This window comes from Equus quagga, chromosome 8, assembly GCF_021613505.1.
Source record: "Equus quagga isolate Etosha38 chromosome 8, UCLA_HA_Equagga_1.0, whole genome shotgun sequence".
In the NCBI taxonomy this organism is placed as follows: Eukaryota; Metazoa; Chordata; class Mammalia; order Perissodactyla; family Equidae; genus Equus; species Equus quagga.
The window spans coordinates 110345457-110362295 of record NC_060274.1 but is presented as its reverse complement, the minus strand read 5'-3'; the positions used below and the strand labels follow the sequence as shown (position 1 = coordinate 110362295).

General features: G+C 47.8%; 1 protein-coding gene across 1 annotated transcript in view; it reads left to right on the top strand.

Annotated features, from left to right (window-relative positions):
* The window catches only part of PODXL (podocalyxin like), a 44533-nt gene extending 28962 nt beyond the window's left edge, over positions 1–15571 (top strand). Inside the window, exons 2-8 of the mRNA XM_046669558.1 lie at positions 4732–5508; positions 6673–6899; positions 7237–7308; positions 9209–9356; positions 9626–9687; positions 9958–10125; positions 11357–15571. Coding sequence (XP_046525514.1) covers positions 4732–5508; positions 6673–6899; positions 7237–7308; positions 9209–9356; positions 9626–9687; positions 9958–10125; positions 11357–11554 — 1652 coding nt within the window. The 3' untranslated portion in view covers positions 11555–15571. The remainder of the gene's footprint in view (positions 1–4731; positions 5509–6672; positions 6900–7236; positions 7309–9208; positions 9357–9625; positions 9688–9957; positions 10126–11356) is intronic.
* The last annotated feature ends 1268 nt before the right edge of the window (positions 15572–16839 follow it).

Genomic DNA, 16839 nt, shown 5'->3' with positions numbered 1-16839 from the left:
TGCGCTAACATCTGTTGCCAATCTTGCCCTTTTTCTTTTTGCTTGCAGAAGATTAGTCCTGGGCTAACATCTGTGCCAGTCTTCCTCCATTTTGTATGTGGGTTGCCACCACAGCATGGCTGACAAGCAGTGTAGGTCCACGCCCAGGATCCAAACAGGTGAACCCAGGTTGCCGAAACAGAGCACACCGAACTTAACCACTAGCCCATGTGGCCGGCCCCATCATTTATTTTTTTGAAGATGAGCTACACTGAAGTGAGGATCTGACCAGATTCATAAGTAGTAGCTAAGGACTTTAGGAACTTAGAACAGGAATGGAGAATCAGTGCAAGGAAGTTTATGGAAGAGGCAAGTGGATGGACTTCTTGGGGTAGGTCTGGAGTGCAAGGATCTTTGTCTCACTCTTGATAATCAGATGGACAAGGTGACCCATTGTGCCTATCCCTTTCTTTCTTTGTTCATCTAATGATTGCTCTATGAGCTAATGAACAAGTGGCCATGGTACAGGGAGGCAGTTAAAACAGGCACATGCTGGATCTGAATGTGTTTTCTCAGCTGCCGTATTCAGTCAGCAACACTATTCATGGACTTATAGAATGCCTTATTCACCATCATGATACTCCACAGAGCACAGGGCTTCACCAGGGAACTCAGTTGAAGGCAAAACAAGGAGAGCGCGAACCTCATAAGATGTACTCATCTTATTGCGAATCCTCCATGCTGCTAACCGAATAAAGCAGGCAGGAACACGGATGGAAGCCAGGAGATTCCCTGTGCTGCCTCCTGGTGCTCTTACGTCCCGTCATAAAAGTAAATGGAAAGACCTGTTATTGACAGCATCCCTAAAGACTCAGCTCTCTCAGAAATGAAATCCTGTCTCCAGTGCTAATGGTGTCGGTGGTGCAAACTGAAGCAACCTGTGCTCAGTAGTGGTAGAAGTGATGTCTTCACCAGACAAGTTCAGGAGAAGAGTTCTGGGTACTGTTTCTGACTTAAGCCTGATTCTTTAGCCATTTCTAGTGATTTTATTAGCTAATGGATTATCTTTTTAATAAATTCACTATCTGCTTAAAGCACACAGAGTTGATTTCTAATATTTGAAACTAAGAACCCTGGTTTTTAAAGTAGAGTAAGCAGGGGTGGGGAGCAAATTAGAAGGTTGAATTGTATCATCCCCAAAAGATGTGGTCAAGTCCTAATCCCCAGGACCTGGTGTCTGTGAATGTGACCTTATTTGGAAATGGGGTCTTTGCAGATGTAATCAAGTTAGATGAGGTCATACTGGATCAGGGTGGGCCTTAAATCCAATGACTAGTGGAGCCAGAGATTGGACTGATATGAGTGTAAACCAAGGAAAACTGAAGATTGCTAGGAAGAAGCAGGAAAAGGTTCTCCCCTCGTGCCTTCAGAGGGAGCATGGCCCCGCTGATTCAGATTTCCGGCCTCCAGGAGATGAGGGAACACGTTTATGTCATTTTAAGCCACCCAGTTGTGGTCATCTGTCACAGCAGCCTTGGGAACGTAATACACCCTCAACTCAAGGTACCCTGAGTCTGTGAAAGCTTCAGTTCTGGGAACTGGATGAGGGGCTGGCTGTGTTCTCTGTTGGAGTGACTGCACAGAGGTCTCAGTTCGCTGGGCCTACAGGTAGGACGTCAGTGGGCTGCTCATTCATTTTGATCTTAAAGAACACGTGATTATTAGCTGCTGTCCCAAATCCCCTTCGTTAGACTATTCTGATTACCATGCTGGTCTTGCTGCCCATTATGGTATCATACCCACCTTTTCCCCTGGAAATGAAATTCTGCTCTTGCCTCTACCACCCAACGAACGTGGTGTCCGTCCGCACTGAATCAGCTGCATCTCCTACCAGCATACCTGGCTGATGAAGAGCAGCCGCAACAGTCCTTAGAATATGCTATTACTCCCTCAATAATATTCCAAAGATAGTGAAATCCTAGACACCATCAATGATAAGATGCCCTATTATTTTATAAACCACTCAGGGGAAAAACACAGTCAAAGTGTGACCTACAGTAATTTATAATACATCCTCATTTCAGAGACATAAAAGATGTGGATATTAGAACTCATGAAATATAGTATTTCTCAAAGCCTTGGCAAAGAGTGTCATTTGAGGTCTCTTAAGGAACAAAGTTAGAGTGTGAATGAGCAGATCATATATGACAAGCCACTCGAACACTTGTAGCTCTCTAAGAATTTGGATTTCTTCTTATTCGTTATTCCAGGGAACTTCTGGTGACTTAACTTTTATTTCATGTGGACTGCCATTGGGTCCAGGTTTCCGTCAACCAACTAAGCAAATAACTAGAACTATTTCTAGCTGCTTCAGTCAGCATATTGAATCCAAAATCTCTGGTATGCATACCCATATAGATAAATTCAGCCTGCTGTCCAATTATGGGTATCCCTGCTTGGTCTAGCACCCTCCTAGAACCATACAGATTTGCTCGAGTTTTCGCAGATGTTCTCTAGTGTGTAAGCCTTCTCCTGGGTCAGACTCTGTATCGTCTTTCTGGAGCACCACTGGAGTCTGTTGTTATAGGTTGGGGAAAATGAAGAGCGGTGGAGATGTTGAGGAGATATGGTTTGTGTGTCAGTGAGCTCAGGTGAGGTTATTAAGAGTTTTCAAGCAAGGTGGGAACTGCCCCAGAGAGGAGGACAGTGGTTGAGTGTACTGGCAAGTGAGTGCCATTGCAGATTGAGTCTTATGGGTACTCTGCTTCACCTGCCTCCCCTCATATGTCACCGTTCCAATTCTCAAGGTCCTCTTTTCACATAAGAGACCTGGTAAGGTTATGAATTCAATGAACGCTGCAACTTGGCAACTCATGGGATCAAACTTTTAAGTTTGTTTTTTGGTCTTCTCAGCTCTCCAGCTGTAAGCCGTGAGAGATTTCTTTACTGTAGCCTCAGAAGACCTCTGGTTTTCAGTCTGTGCTTTGATAGGAGGATTTAGGAATCCAAATTTGTTATTCTCTTTCTTTAAGCCAGTAGTTTTCACTGGTAGTGATTTTTGTCCTCCCCCCCCCCCCCCCCCCCGCCCCCGGGACATTTGGCAAAATCTGAAGAAATTTTTGGTTGTCCCCTCCGGGGGGGGATTTGTCTGTGTGTTACTAGCATCTAGTGGATAGAGACCAGGGATGTTGTTCAACGTTCTATAACGCATAAGACAACTTCCCCTAAGGAAGAAGTTTCCAGCCCCAAAGTCAATAGTTCTGGGGTTGAGAAACCCTGTTTTAAGCTATTCGCCATTGTGGGAAGTAACCATCGCCCTCCACATCACTTCATTCCTCAAATATGCTGATATTCCCCTCAGCAATCTCATATCTTTTGCCAAAAAGATACTATGATACAATCAGTTAGTTACTGTCGCTTTACCTATAAGGCCCTGAGTTTTCTGAGCCCTGTTTCCTCCTGGCTCACTCACTAAACTCCGTTCACACTTGTCTTTCCTGAGCTGTCTTCTCTACTTTGAGGCCTTCCCAGTTTCTATTCCTTCTGCCTGGTACACTTTTCCTCCCATTCTTCACACAGCTTTCTCCTTCCTATCCTTCAAGTCTTAGCTTAATAGTCACCTCTGAGATGCCTTTCTTGAGCTCTCTATCTAAACGGCCCCGGCCCGGTGGCATAGCAGTTAAGTTCGCATGCTCTGCTTTGGGAGCCCGGGGTTCGGTGGTTCAGATCCCGGGCATGGACCTGCGTACCGCCTGTCAAGCCATGCTGTGGCAGGCATCCCACATATAAAGTAGAGGAAAATGGGCATGGATGTTAGCTCAGGGCCAGTCTTCCTCAGCAAAAAGAGGACTGGCAGCAGATGTTAGCTCAGGGCTAATCTTCCTCAAAAGAAAAAAAAAACTCGCTCCCCTCCCCCATTCTCTGTATCATTTCCTTGTTCATTTTCTCCATATAGTCACAAGAATTTGATGTTTCATTGTTCTGTCTACTTGTTTAATCTCTGTCTCACCCACTGGAATGTAAGCTCCCTGAGGGTGAGGATTATGTTTTATTCACCATTGTATCCTAGGTCCTGTCCTGTCACTTAAAGTTTCCCTCAGTGAATAATTTGTTAAACAAATGAATAAAAGGCCTTCCTCTCTGTCCCTCTGACAAGGTTAAACTACTGTGATAAACATAGTCAGAGCTCTCTGTGCTTTTCTGCCTTCGCCTCTCTCACGATTGTATTTAATAGTAATTTGTGTAATGCCACTTTGTTGTCAGCTTCTCCTTCTGGATTATACTTCCATGAGAACAGAGGCATGACTCTCTTGTCACCCTCAGAACAGGGCAATTCACTAAGCATGCATCTGTTGAGTCTTCTGTGGGATCCCGTGCGTGGGAGCTGGGGAGAAGGAGGCAGAGATGGTCTTGGCGGCCTGGTTCTATGGTGGCGTATGGAAAACATGAAGGGCGTGTGCAGGGGCTGGATGGGGTGGGCTGGGTGCTCGCTGCAGGCTCCCCATGCAGCAGCATCAGCTGGTCCTTCTCTTCAGCACGATGTCCCTTGACTTCCTCTGCTTCATACTCAGTCTCCCTCTTAGAGAGGTTTCTTGAACCCTCAAGAAACCTGGGCACATCAAGGACGCAGAACTTCAGCCAAGGCAAATGGCAGGGAGGGGAGCAAGGCCCCTGGATCCTGGAGGAGAGTTGGTGGAGAGGAAAATGTCCAGCTAATAACCTAATTTGATTCTGTGTTGTCTTTGTAAACAGCAGGCCGGTCCACTACTAAAACAACTAACACAGCAACTACAGTCTCAGACAAGTCAAACTCAACTTCAACATCCAGCAGTAAAGGGGAGGTTTCAATCACAGTCAAACAAAGCACAGCTCCAGCATCCACTGCCATAACGGTGACTACAGCCACAGGCAAACAAAGCACAACTACAGCATCCACTGCCATAACGGTGACTACAGCCACAGGCAAACAAAGCACAGCTGCAACATCCACTCATACAAAGGTGTCTGTAGCTGGGGTCAGTGGAAGCACATCGACAGCATCCAGCAGCCCCACGGTGACTCCCCCCCAAGCCCAGCAGAGCACAACTGCAGCAGCCAGTGGCACAGAAAGGATACCAGCCACAGACAGCTCGACTACAACTACTCATGGCCAGAAGGATGACAAGACCACACTTGGACCAACCACTACCCCAGAAAAGCCGAAAACTACAAGCAGACAGGATGAAACTGAAGATAAAACTGGAGCTGGAACCCAAAGCAACCGCAGAAGTGCCACAGACAACCCGACCACCAAGGGAGGAAGTCAGACGATGACTCCATCTCCCAATCAGGTTACCACCTCACACACCACTCCTGCCCTTCCTGCCTCTACCGCCCCAACAAGCACTCACCAACCAACTACGGGCTCTGTTGCTTCAAAGCTCCCAGGGAACTCTTCCGAGGGACCAGACAAAACTACTGTAGCTTCAAATAGCGCAGGCACGATGGAAAGTCCCTCTTCCACATTTCAGGGGCTAACGACCACACAAAGTAAGTAATAAACTTTTAAATGTTTATATTCTATACAGTTGCCCAGCTGGAAGATGGAGAGTCACGAGGGTTAAATATTGTGAATACAGTCCGCCTTCATTCAGCCCCCATCTCCCATTTCACTGATGAGCAGAGGCCAACAGTGCTGTGCATTCTGATGAGCTCGGTGTTTGGCCTCCCAGTCGAGCACATAAACAAGCCAACAGTCTATCCACGGGTAAGACTTTGGTGGTTGCCATGGTATTAGAAGTACTCCAGAACAGTGTTTCTTAAACATGTTTGATGGCAGTCTACAATAAGGAATACATTTTAGTTTTATACCACGATCCAGGACACACACATATAGTCTACATGCACACACATAAGTGATACAGAAGTTTCACTAACCTGGGCTTATCCTTATAATATGTGATACACCCTGATATTTTCTATTCCATTCTGTTTCCTTTTTTTTCTTTTTTAAGTGCTGGTCTTAACCCAGTAAATTAATTTCAGAACTCACTGGTGGATCATGAGCCTCAAGATCATGACCCATGTCAGATGTATTAAGTTGGGATTTCTGGGTGTGAACCTGGGAATCTGCATTTTCAGGAACTCCCCAGGTAGTGTGGATGCAGCCTGAAGTTAACAGACTGTGGCACCAGAAGAGAGTGATTGCATCCTGCCATAAGAGCAAAGGCTCTGAGTTGGATAAACCTGGATTCCAATCCCTGCTCTGTCACTTGTTAGCATGTGACCCTGGGCAAATCGTCAAGCCCCCGCTGAGCCTAATTTTCTTGTTTATAAAATAGGGATAATTAGGGTACCTTCCTCATAGGGTTGTTGTGAGAATTAAATAAGGAAGTGCCTCTGAAGCACTTATTACAGTCCCTCGCATGAAGTAAGTGCTCAATTAATGTTAGCTGTTGCTGCTGACATCATTGTCATTGTTCCTTTTTTTATCAGGTTCTTACACTGGCTCATCCAGTCTGACCCATCCTGTAATATGGTACAGGAATTGACTTCATCTGTTTGCCTCCTCCTCATAGCCTGCTTCCTCCAGCTGGTAGTCTAGGTGGAGGATAAGACCAAAGCAACTCAGGAAACTCTGGACAAGAAAGACTATCCTTTTCTCTTAGCAGTACCACTCGTCTTTTCTCATAACCTTTGTTTTCCCAATTACAGCACCATTATCAGATCAGCAGACCTCCAGCAAGATGCCAGCCACCACTGGGACCGAGTCTCCCCCCATCACTGGGACCTCTGCACCTGGGGCTCTGCAGCCTGCACACCCTTCACCGGGATCCGTGGCCACGTCTCCTGTCACGGGACGCACAAGCTCCAGCAGTCAGATGGATTCAACGGCCTCCCAAGGCTCCCCAAGCCATTCTTGGAACTCTTGGAATAACACGGTAATCCCAGCAGAGGTGGGCAGATAAGAGAGCCCAGATTCGGACAGAAGGGGCTCCAAGAAGAGCATTTCTACTCTTGCCTCCAGCCCAGGGCACCTGGCTGGGGCTGTGAGCAGCACTCATCCATTTGCACCACTCTCCCTGTCCTTCCAGATTCTAGCTTAGATAGCTGGACAGCCCATAACACCGCTGGCTCTGACACCCTGGCCAGTCACACCCCCAGCTTGCCTTGAGCTCCTTCCTTTGTGTCACCCACTCGGGGTGGGAGGAAGGGAGGAGTCAAAGATGAGATCCTGGCAGGCTCAGCCTGAACTTTAATCCCAGTGGCTTCTTCCAGGTAACCTGTGAACCTCCCCAAAAGCTGAATAACACGATGCTCATCCTGAACTTGACGAAAACCAACTTGTGTGTGAGTACCTCCTCAGCCGAGCCCCACCCTCATCTACACCCCCAAAATGTCGTTTAGCAGTGGAGTTTAGGAAGGTAGAAGGGAATGAAATGTTCCATCTAAAAGGGACTGAGAGCTATTTCCTGCCCCTATTTTTTCCCCATTAGGAAGTGGCCCTTTCCCACCTTAGAAGGGACAGACCCCATCCGTGTTCCTGTTTGCCTCGAGCCCACGGCACGACTTGGTTAAGTCCATCTCTGGGCTTCAGAGGCGTCGATTGAAAATGAGGCTTAATCTGCCTAAGTCTCCTCGTTCTGATAGTCTGTGGTTTTATATTTCCTGGTCCACATATTATCTGATGGCCTCCCTGTCACCTGAGGAGTCGGCTCCTGAGCATCAGGGAGCCATTGCCAACAGTTGTTCTTCTACTCAGGGTGGTGCATGTGTGTGTGTGTGTGTGTGTGTGTGTGTGTGTACTGGGGTGGGGGTGTCAGCACGTGTGTGAGAGTACATTTGCATGAAAGAGAGTGTAGCAGTGTGTGCCCCCCCCCCATGCCTTCAGATGGCCAGTCTCCCAAGGATTAAGGGCTGTTAGTCTGGGGATGTCAGCAGGGTGCTTACTCGGTAAGTAGCTGAGAGCAGGTCATGGGTGGCTCACTGCTGCCGTCTCCTGGTCAGTGCCTGTTTTCGCAAACACCCCTAGGAACTAGAACAGAATGTGGTTTCCAAAGGATGGAGAACTTGGGTTTACAACACTTTGATGCTGCTTGTATTTTCTGCACTTGTTTTCTTTTGGGTGTCTATTTTGCTGGAATTTTCCAAGGGAGCTTTATAAAAGCATACACTTGGACTGAAGTTTTAAAGGGGAGCGTGTCCCCTTGGGGTCAAGCTTCTTGGACAGGGCAAGAATCACGTCGGTGCTTGCCCAGCCTTTCCTCAGGCCTTCTTTTTGGCTAAAACTTAGCAGGTTGTGAGAAGCGTTTTTTTCCTTTGCTATGAAAGGAAAGCCCTGGATCCCTACCTGGTGTCAGGCTGGGGAATTAGGAAGCCTAAGGAAATCCCAGATAGAAAGCCCAGGGATGGTGTGTGGGAATCCAGAGGTAAGCCACACCACAAATCCTTTTCTTTGTCTCAGTCCCTTATTCCAAAATCAGGTTAGAGAAACACCAGCTCGGGGTGCCTCCAGATGACATGGCAGGAGTGGGTCAAAGCTGCCCATGCTTTGCTTGCTCACCCTCAGCCCTAAGGCCATGCTAGCCATGCTCTTTCTGCTTAGAAATGTAGAGGATTCCCCTCCAAGATGTGCCCACGTGCATCTTCAAGATACTCCCACGTTCCCCTGTTCAGTGATGGCCTTGCCTTTCTCCCTGTCAGCCTGTTTATGGGTTCATAGAGTCTCAGCCTAGGGGAGGGGCACACGTGTTTCAACTTCGAGCTGAGAGCTGGGGCTTCCCTTCCTGAGGTCCTTGAACTGGGCATCAAGGACTGGCGAATGGCAGGTTCAGAGAGAACTGGAGTCTTCCCCATTGGCAGTGGGGTGGGGTTGCTGAGCGGTGCTTCCTCTAGCCCCTTCTAGGGAAAGAGGTGCTAAAGGGCATTAAGTTGTGGTCCTTTAAGAGCTTTGAGGGAGACGGGGACACTAGGGTGAAAGCTACTGTTCACCCTTAGACAAGATGAGCAGGGGAAGGGGACTAGGGGAAGGGGTTCACATGAGGCAGAGAGGGCAGGGACTGGCCAAGGAGAACAGCACATAACTCGTGACTCCTGGCAGGCCTGGGAATGGCACCGGTCAAGGCTGGAGAGGGGAATAGGTTCAAGCCAGGCAACAGCATTCTCCTGACCTTAGCTCCTGAGGACAGCTCCACAAGTCTAGGCTGCTGTTATGATCCCTGAGGAATCACCTGTGCTCTCCTCACAATAGGAGCAGAGCTCTCCGGATGACAAACTCATCACAATTCTGTGTCAAGCAGCAAAAGCCACCTACAACTCAGCTCGAGATCAGTGCCATGTACAGCTCATACCAATTCAAGAAATGCAGGCAGTGGCAATCAAGGAAATCACTATACAGAGTGAGTTGAGGGCAAGGGGGGCTGAGGCCTGTGTGGGGTGGGAATGGGGCAGGAGGTGACGGTTCAGGAGCCACAAGGATGGGTCAGGGCTGGTGCTCCCTCAGTTCCCTAAGAATTATTAAGCCACTCTCCATCCCAGGGCCACCCGAGAGAAACACACTCAGTAGACTGAGATATGGGATATCCTCCTCTTGGGGCCCAGTCTCCACCTCCTACCATAGCACTCTGAGCCAGCCCACTGAAGCAGCCTCTGTCCTCCTCTCCCACAGCAATCCTCCCTCCCAGCGACGTGTATGAACTTCTGAAGGGCAAATGGGATGACCTAAAAGAGGTAAGTGGGCTCCTCCCATGTGTTGGGACAGACTGGGGCAGGAGCCTGTCCCGCTGAAGTCCACAGTTACTTTGCTCCACAGTGTCTCTCTCATTAGGAACCTCTAGTTTGCAAGCATCTAGAAGATAGGAGGATAAGAGAGGGCACAGTAGGGTGGTGGAGCAGGCCCCATCAAACCCCAAGCAGAAGAGTTCCTAAATGAATGGGAGTTCAGAGAGAGGGTGACCCAGAACCTGTTTCCTGCCACAAAACTGTCTCCATCCTGGCCAGGCGGGAGTCAGTGGCATGAAGCTTGGGAATCAAGGACCACCAGAAGAGACTGAGGACCGGTTCAGCATGCCCCTGATCATCACTATTGTCTGCATGGCATCTTTCCTGCTCCTCGTCGCGGCCCTCTATGGTTGTTGCCACCAGCGTCTTGCCCAGAGGAAGGACCAGGTGAGGACCTCACTCCCCTGGCCAGGGAAGCAGTCTAATTCAGCAGGTGACTTCCACCCTATTATTCCCCGATTAGAAGAAAGTGAGTGGGCCATGGATCCTTTCTGACAGGAAATGGAAACTTCCATGGCAAATGAAAGAGGCAACATGGCGGAGAGGAAGGACATGGGCTTTGGAGTCAGAAAGACTTGGTTTAAGCCTTAGATGTGCCTTGTGTTATCGGTGACTTTGAGCAAGTCATCTCCTCCCTGAGCTTCAGGTTTCTCATCTGCATAATGGGGAGGATATCCACCTTCAGAGCTGCTCTGAGGATTCATTGATACAAATGGGCCCAGGCGTGCCTGTTAACCAGAAGTTCTTTCACCCACCTTCCTAGAATTCCCAACAGCTCTAAAAAAATCCCCATGCCTGGCTTCCTCACACACCAGCTGAAACAGAATCTCTGGATCAGTATGTCTGTGAAAAGCTTCCCAGGTGACACTACTGCGCAGGCTGTCTCAGATAAAGACGGAGAGGAAGCACTGTCTCCACATGGCTCCTGTCTGCAAGAGAGATGGCTACACGCAGTACAGAGATGCTGTGCCCATCTTGCTCAGGCTTAGAGAGGTCACCAGCCTGATGAAAGTAATTTTCACACAGTCCTTCCCAGTTCATTACAGTGGGGTGAGGCAGGGCCCAGGGAGTAAGGTTTGGGAGGAAGGAATGGAGGAAAGAGATGGGAGGAATCTGGAAAACAAAGTCCATTGCCACTGACTTCACAGATTTGCCACTGGGGCGAAGGTGAGGTGAGCTGGGAATTTTAGCCTGCTGGGCCCTGAGGCAGCCCGGTAGCCAGGATAGTCTCCAGGAGCACTTATTACTCATGTTAGCCAAACTGGGGTCCCTGGATTGTAGGGATACCTGTGTTATATTAAGGCTATATTAAGGCTAATAGCCCTCAAAAATTACCCTTTTGGGGCCACCTGGTGGCATAGTGTTTAAGTTCGCGTGTTCTGCTTCACTGGGCCAGGGTTCGCAGGCTCGGATCCTGGGTGTGGACCTGGCGCTGCTCGTCAAGCCATGCTGTGGTGGCTTCCCACATAGAATGGAGGAAGACTGGCACAGATGTTGGCTCAGTGACAATCTTCCTCAAGCAAAAGGAGGAAGATTGGCAACAGATGTTAGCTCAGGGCCAATCTTCCTCAAAAAAAAAAAATTACCCTTTCTTCTTGGGTCATCTTCTCCACTCTAGCAACGACTAACAGAGGAGCTACAGACAGTGGAGAATGGTTACCATGACAATCCAACACTGGAAGTGATGGAGACCTCATCAGAGATGCAGGAGAAAAAGGTGGTCAACCTTAATGGGGAGCTGGGGGACAGCTGGATCGTCCCTCTGGACAACCTGACCAAGGATGACCTAGATGAGGAGGAAGACACACACCTCTAATCAGGTCTGCTGGCAGCCTCCAACAGTGCCACAGAGCTCTGGACTGAACCACCTCAAGTGCCATTTGGACAGGGGAGGAATATCCTTCCCAGCTGAGGGAAAGACTGGGGAGCGAGAGCAGACTCAGAAGGTTCCCTTCTCCCAATTCCCACCGGGCCTTAATTTTTCCCTTTTCAAGCTGAACCAATCACATTCTGTCTAGATTCCCCCCGAAAAATAACCCACTAGTGCCTGAGCTCAGTGCTGCTGGAAGATGAGAGGAAGGGACATCAAGAAAGAGCCATATAAGGGACTTACGTGATCATCTAGTAGAATCCCTTCATTTCACAGATGAGATGACCGAGGCCTAAAGAGCGTAAGGTCAAGGTCACACAGCCATTTGGTGACAGAGTCAGGATGAAAGCAGACTACTTCATTCAGGCCAGTGCTCATTTCCACCCTGCCACACTGCTGGGATCACCTGTGCCTCCCGCCAGGGCTGCCCTGGGCTGGGGGTGGAGTCAACGGATGGGATGGAAGGAAGAGCAGGGCCAGATCCTATCTCAGCGAGATCTGATCACTTGAAAGTACAGGTCCTAAGTTTTCTATCTCCTACCACAGCCTCGCCTGCCAGTGTTCCTGCCCCACTTTGTTTTTCCTCCTTTCCTTCACTCAATTTTTATTCCCGCCCTGTCCCAGGGCCCCTGGAACTAACACAGGTTATTCATGACCTTGAACCTCTTGTTCTGGATTCTGATTTCCTTGGATTTACTTCGTGAGACTGGGACTTTAACCCACACAAGACTTCTAGTGTGAAACAGGTCTGCTTAAGCGATCCATCTCCAAGTGAAGAGAGAAGGGGAGGCCTTTCCTTCCAGGACAGGTCCTGGCCCATCACCCAAGGTGCTCCTTGAAGAGGTTCCCCAAGAGCTCCTTTGGCCTCCTCTTCCCACCGGGGCCTAAAATCTGCAGCAGCTACTGAAGGCCAAGTGTTCCTATTTTGTCGTTCACTGCTGAGCCGATGGGGGTGAAGACTCTAGCTGGGGAATGGCCCCTGAGCTCCAGCATGAAAGAGCAGCTTTAGGACAGACCTCCCCCAGACCCCAGTCAGCAGAGAGGTATCTTAATAGACAATCAATTGAAACAGACAAGAAGGATAGGCTTTACTCTCAATTTCATAGGAAACTCAGGGACTTCTCAAGTTGCTGAGAGTTTTGTTATATTTGTTTTCTAATCCAGCCCTCTACGGCCAAAGGCCAAAGCTCAAATTGGTGGGAGACTTTCAGTTAGCTGATCGCATGGATTCTGATTCTCCTGGGCCAGAGTGTAAGAAAGGCTAGAACGTGCGATGCATTTTAAGGGGCATAAGGGGCAGCCCAGGGACTGGCTGTTCCTAGTAACCTTCCACTGTTCTGGCCTGTCCTCTTTTCTGTATTCCTAGTGGGGCTGCCTGGTTCTCCTGCAGTTTCTGGTGGCATCTCAGGGAAACAATACTGTAGAGGGGTCTTGAGGGAGCTCAGCAGTTAGCTGCTAAGTAGAAGGCACCTGAGCACTGGGCCTCTGATTTTCTGGGAAGAGGGAGTCCTGTGTGGAATTCTGAACTTGGCCCACGGTCTCCATTGCTTCTGGGCATAAATTTCCTGGAACCAACTAGGAAGATGGGCAGAACTGCTTCGGAGAATGAACATTGTCATTTCAGGGCAAAAAGCCAGAACCCCAGAACCGAGAGGCCCAGGCTGTGATGATTCTGATGAAATAAGCTATCTGCTCTGGAATAGCTTGGTTTTAAAAGGGGAGGAGTTTAGGGGGAAGATCTATGTCCTTCCCTGGCTGCCTGATGCCTTCTTCATAGCCTTTGAACTTTGATATCCTAGGGTAAAAGGAAGGCCAGGGGTTCAAGTAGGGCCCCCAGTGAGTTTCCCGTTAGATGCTAGGCTAACAAGGATCCAAACGTATGTGCTCTGATTCTCTAGCATTTGGAGGTTGACAGTATAGAGAACAATGCCAGTTTGGGGGGGAAATAGAGGAAATCTTGTTACGGCGGGAGATGTTTGCCTCCTTCCTGCCCAGCATTTGTTTCTACCCAGTGAGTTTCTATCATGACCTCTGTGGGAGAGGCCAGACTGGATAACTCACTCCTTTGCGGATTCTGGGTCACATCTCGTTCACCAGCCGGGCCTTTAGACAGAGACTGCAAATATGCTTCTGCAAATGGATCAAAGGCTGCACCCCTAAGGCCTGTTGGGGAGAGAGATGATGACTGGCAAGGACTAGAGGGTAAAAATTCTGCTTGGTCAGAAGGAATGACTGTGGCTCTGTCCAAGGAGAACCTTGAGAAGCTTTGGGCCAGTTCAGAGGTTCGTTCTTCTGGTGCATCCAAACTGTGTTACTCTAGCCTTGTAGGGCAACTTCAGAATCACGTACCTTGCCTTGGCTTGTTCCTGACACTAGACATCTATGTCAAAGGCCATACAGCTATGCTTTGGGAAAGGTCATGTTCTTCCCACATCTTTACTGGGTTCTAAATGCTATCTGGTAATAAAGATTCTGGGGCTGCGAGGAGAGAAGAGGGACACCAGGAACTCAGCATGACTTTAAAAAAGTCGTGCCAAAGAGAGATTATAAACTCTTTAATTCAAGGGCACACTGGTTTCCCTAAGCTGCATACAAGGCCAGAAACCATGATTCTGATGACTGGACAAAATCCAGCGGGAAGCATGCGGTCATGTGAGTAGGGAGAGAAGCAGCAGTGCTTATGAAGGAGGTACAGAATATTCTCTGCATCGTAAGACAGGATACGGGGTTAATCTAGTCTAGACACAAGATTCTTTTTTCCCCTCTTGATAAGGAAAGCTAGCAGAAAGTTTATTTAAACCACTTCTTGAGCTTTATCCTTTTTGACAATATACTGGAGAAACTTTGAAAAACAAGTTCAAGCTGATACATATAGACATATTTTTTGATAATGTAAATATAATGGCCACATGTTAGTCCACCCTGCACTGATTTAAGTAAATATACTTTGAAAAAATGTTTGTTAGCTAAGGGAGATGGCTTTTTTTTTTTTCCCTGAACAGGAATGTAAATGTCTATTTTACTAGAAATGACAGGTTTTTGTTTGATTTTTCTTTAATGAAAATTGTAATATAAGACAGGCTGATGACAAAGTATTTTTCTTGCAGACCGGGCATTTTTATTTTTAAATATGGTCCTTGCCCCCTCCCCAGCAAAGCCCGAGCCTGTTACAGTAGGGTTGGAGTCAATATGTATTGGCTGAAAATGACACTCTACTCATAGGGAGAGGGTTTTAGAGACCAAGTCCAATCTTTTTTTATTTTTACAGAAAAAGAACATGAAACCCCAGAAAGATAAAATGACCAAAATCACATGGTTAGTGACAGAAACGTGATTAAAACCTGGGTTGGAAGACTGTCCAGTGCTGTGTGCCTTAGAAGGAATCAATAAAGTAAGGACTGCTAATTAAGGACAGGCACCAGAAAACACAAAGGACAGGATTCCCTTCTCAGATCTTATCCTGCAGCCAGGCTAGGGAAGGCATGAAGACAAAACCAGGAACCTTACTGCTCTAATACACTTGCTCTCATTTGTTTAGGTCTAAGACTTAAACAAACAGTTCTTTTCTGCCAAGAAAGTTTTGAATGAGCTTTTACATATGGCTCTTCTACTAGCAGGACTAAGGATCAAAGGGAACAAGATAGGGGAAGGCAGAGGGGGCAAGAGGAAAGCAGTGGCATCTTTCATCACTGTGCCTGCTGATTCACTCAGGTTTGGTGAGAGCCCAGCACTGAGTGAGGAGGAGCTTACTCTTTGATGTGGGTCTTTTTGTTATTAGTGAATGTTAAACAGTTTGCCCAGGAAACTGGGGGAGTATGTGTCTTAGTGGACAGGGGTCTGAAGTACACTGGAATTTACTGAGAAACTTGCTTGTAAAGACTATACTTAATTATTGCCATTTTCTTACAAAAATATATTTTGGAAAATTGTATACTGTCAATTAAAGTGCTTTTGTGTAAGCTGGTTCAAGTCTGAGTATTTTGCCCTGACTGGTGTATGTCCTTCCCTCGTGCTCAAGGCTCATCACCGAAGCACCTGAGGTTGTCAGACCTTCCAGTGAGTGCAGCCACCTCTGCTCTTAGCCTGCCTAACTGGGCAGGTCCAGAGAGTAGAAGAGGAGGGAAGCTCAAAGAAAGGAAAAAGGGGATCTTGGAGCTGATGATTCTCCACATCATCTCAGGCTGTTGTAGTGATCGCAACTGAAAGGACCTCATTTTCCCTCACATTGTTTTATCAGTGTTTTTCCCTGTTCCTTCCCTCAACTCTTGCCTCAGATGCAATTGTGAATCGCCCACCAACAAAGATCCAGGAGGGCTGCTGAACCCTATCAGGTAGGAAAACACTGGTGTGGAGACAAAACAAATAAAAATAGAAAAAATAAACAAAGAGGTGCTCTTCTGGCCCTGTTCCTGCCCACAAAAGGATTCATTTGCTTGTCACAAGAAGCCTCTCTGCCTGTCCCTTATCTAGAGATGTAGTGAAGACGGAGAAGGTCCAGGAAAGGAATCACTCGAAGATGATTCTGCTTCTCTTCATCTCCTATGGTGGTGTTATCCATGTACATGCTTCCTCATTGCAAGGGGGAATGTAATCACTCCCAACTCGGAGAAGGGAAACTGCCAGGTGAATGTGGTCCACAATCATAGTCGCTATACATCAATCTCTTGTATTTGCCTGGCATCTCATGGTTTACGAAACATTCCCACATCTTACTCAGGAATTGTCACCACTCTACCAATAGGGAAATTAGGTACAAAGATTAAAGATTCTCTGAGATTACACAGCTATTTATTTATTTTATTTTTCCTGCTTTATCTCCCCAATCCCCCCGGTACATAGTTGTATATCTTAGCTGCAGGTCCTTCTAGTTGTGGCATGTGGGACGCCGCCTCAACGTGGCCTGACGAGCGGTGCTACGTCCGTGCCCAGGATCCGAACCAGTGAAACCCTGGGCCGCCGCAGCGCAGCACGCGAACTTAACCACTCAGCCACAGGGCCGGCCCCAACACACAGCTACTTAAATGGTAGTACCGGGCCTTACATCTACATCTTTTCTCTCTTCAGTCTTACATTCTTTTCTCAACACCACATTAATGCTTGAGTTCTAACAACAATAAAGTACACGTCTAGAATGCAACTACTGTTAGAATATGATTTTTCTTTCATATGGGAGTTTTGAAAGGCAGTTAACACCCTGAAGGGTGGGCCAGGGGTATTTTGAGGTTAACTTC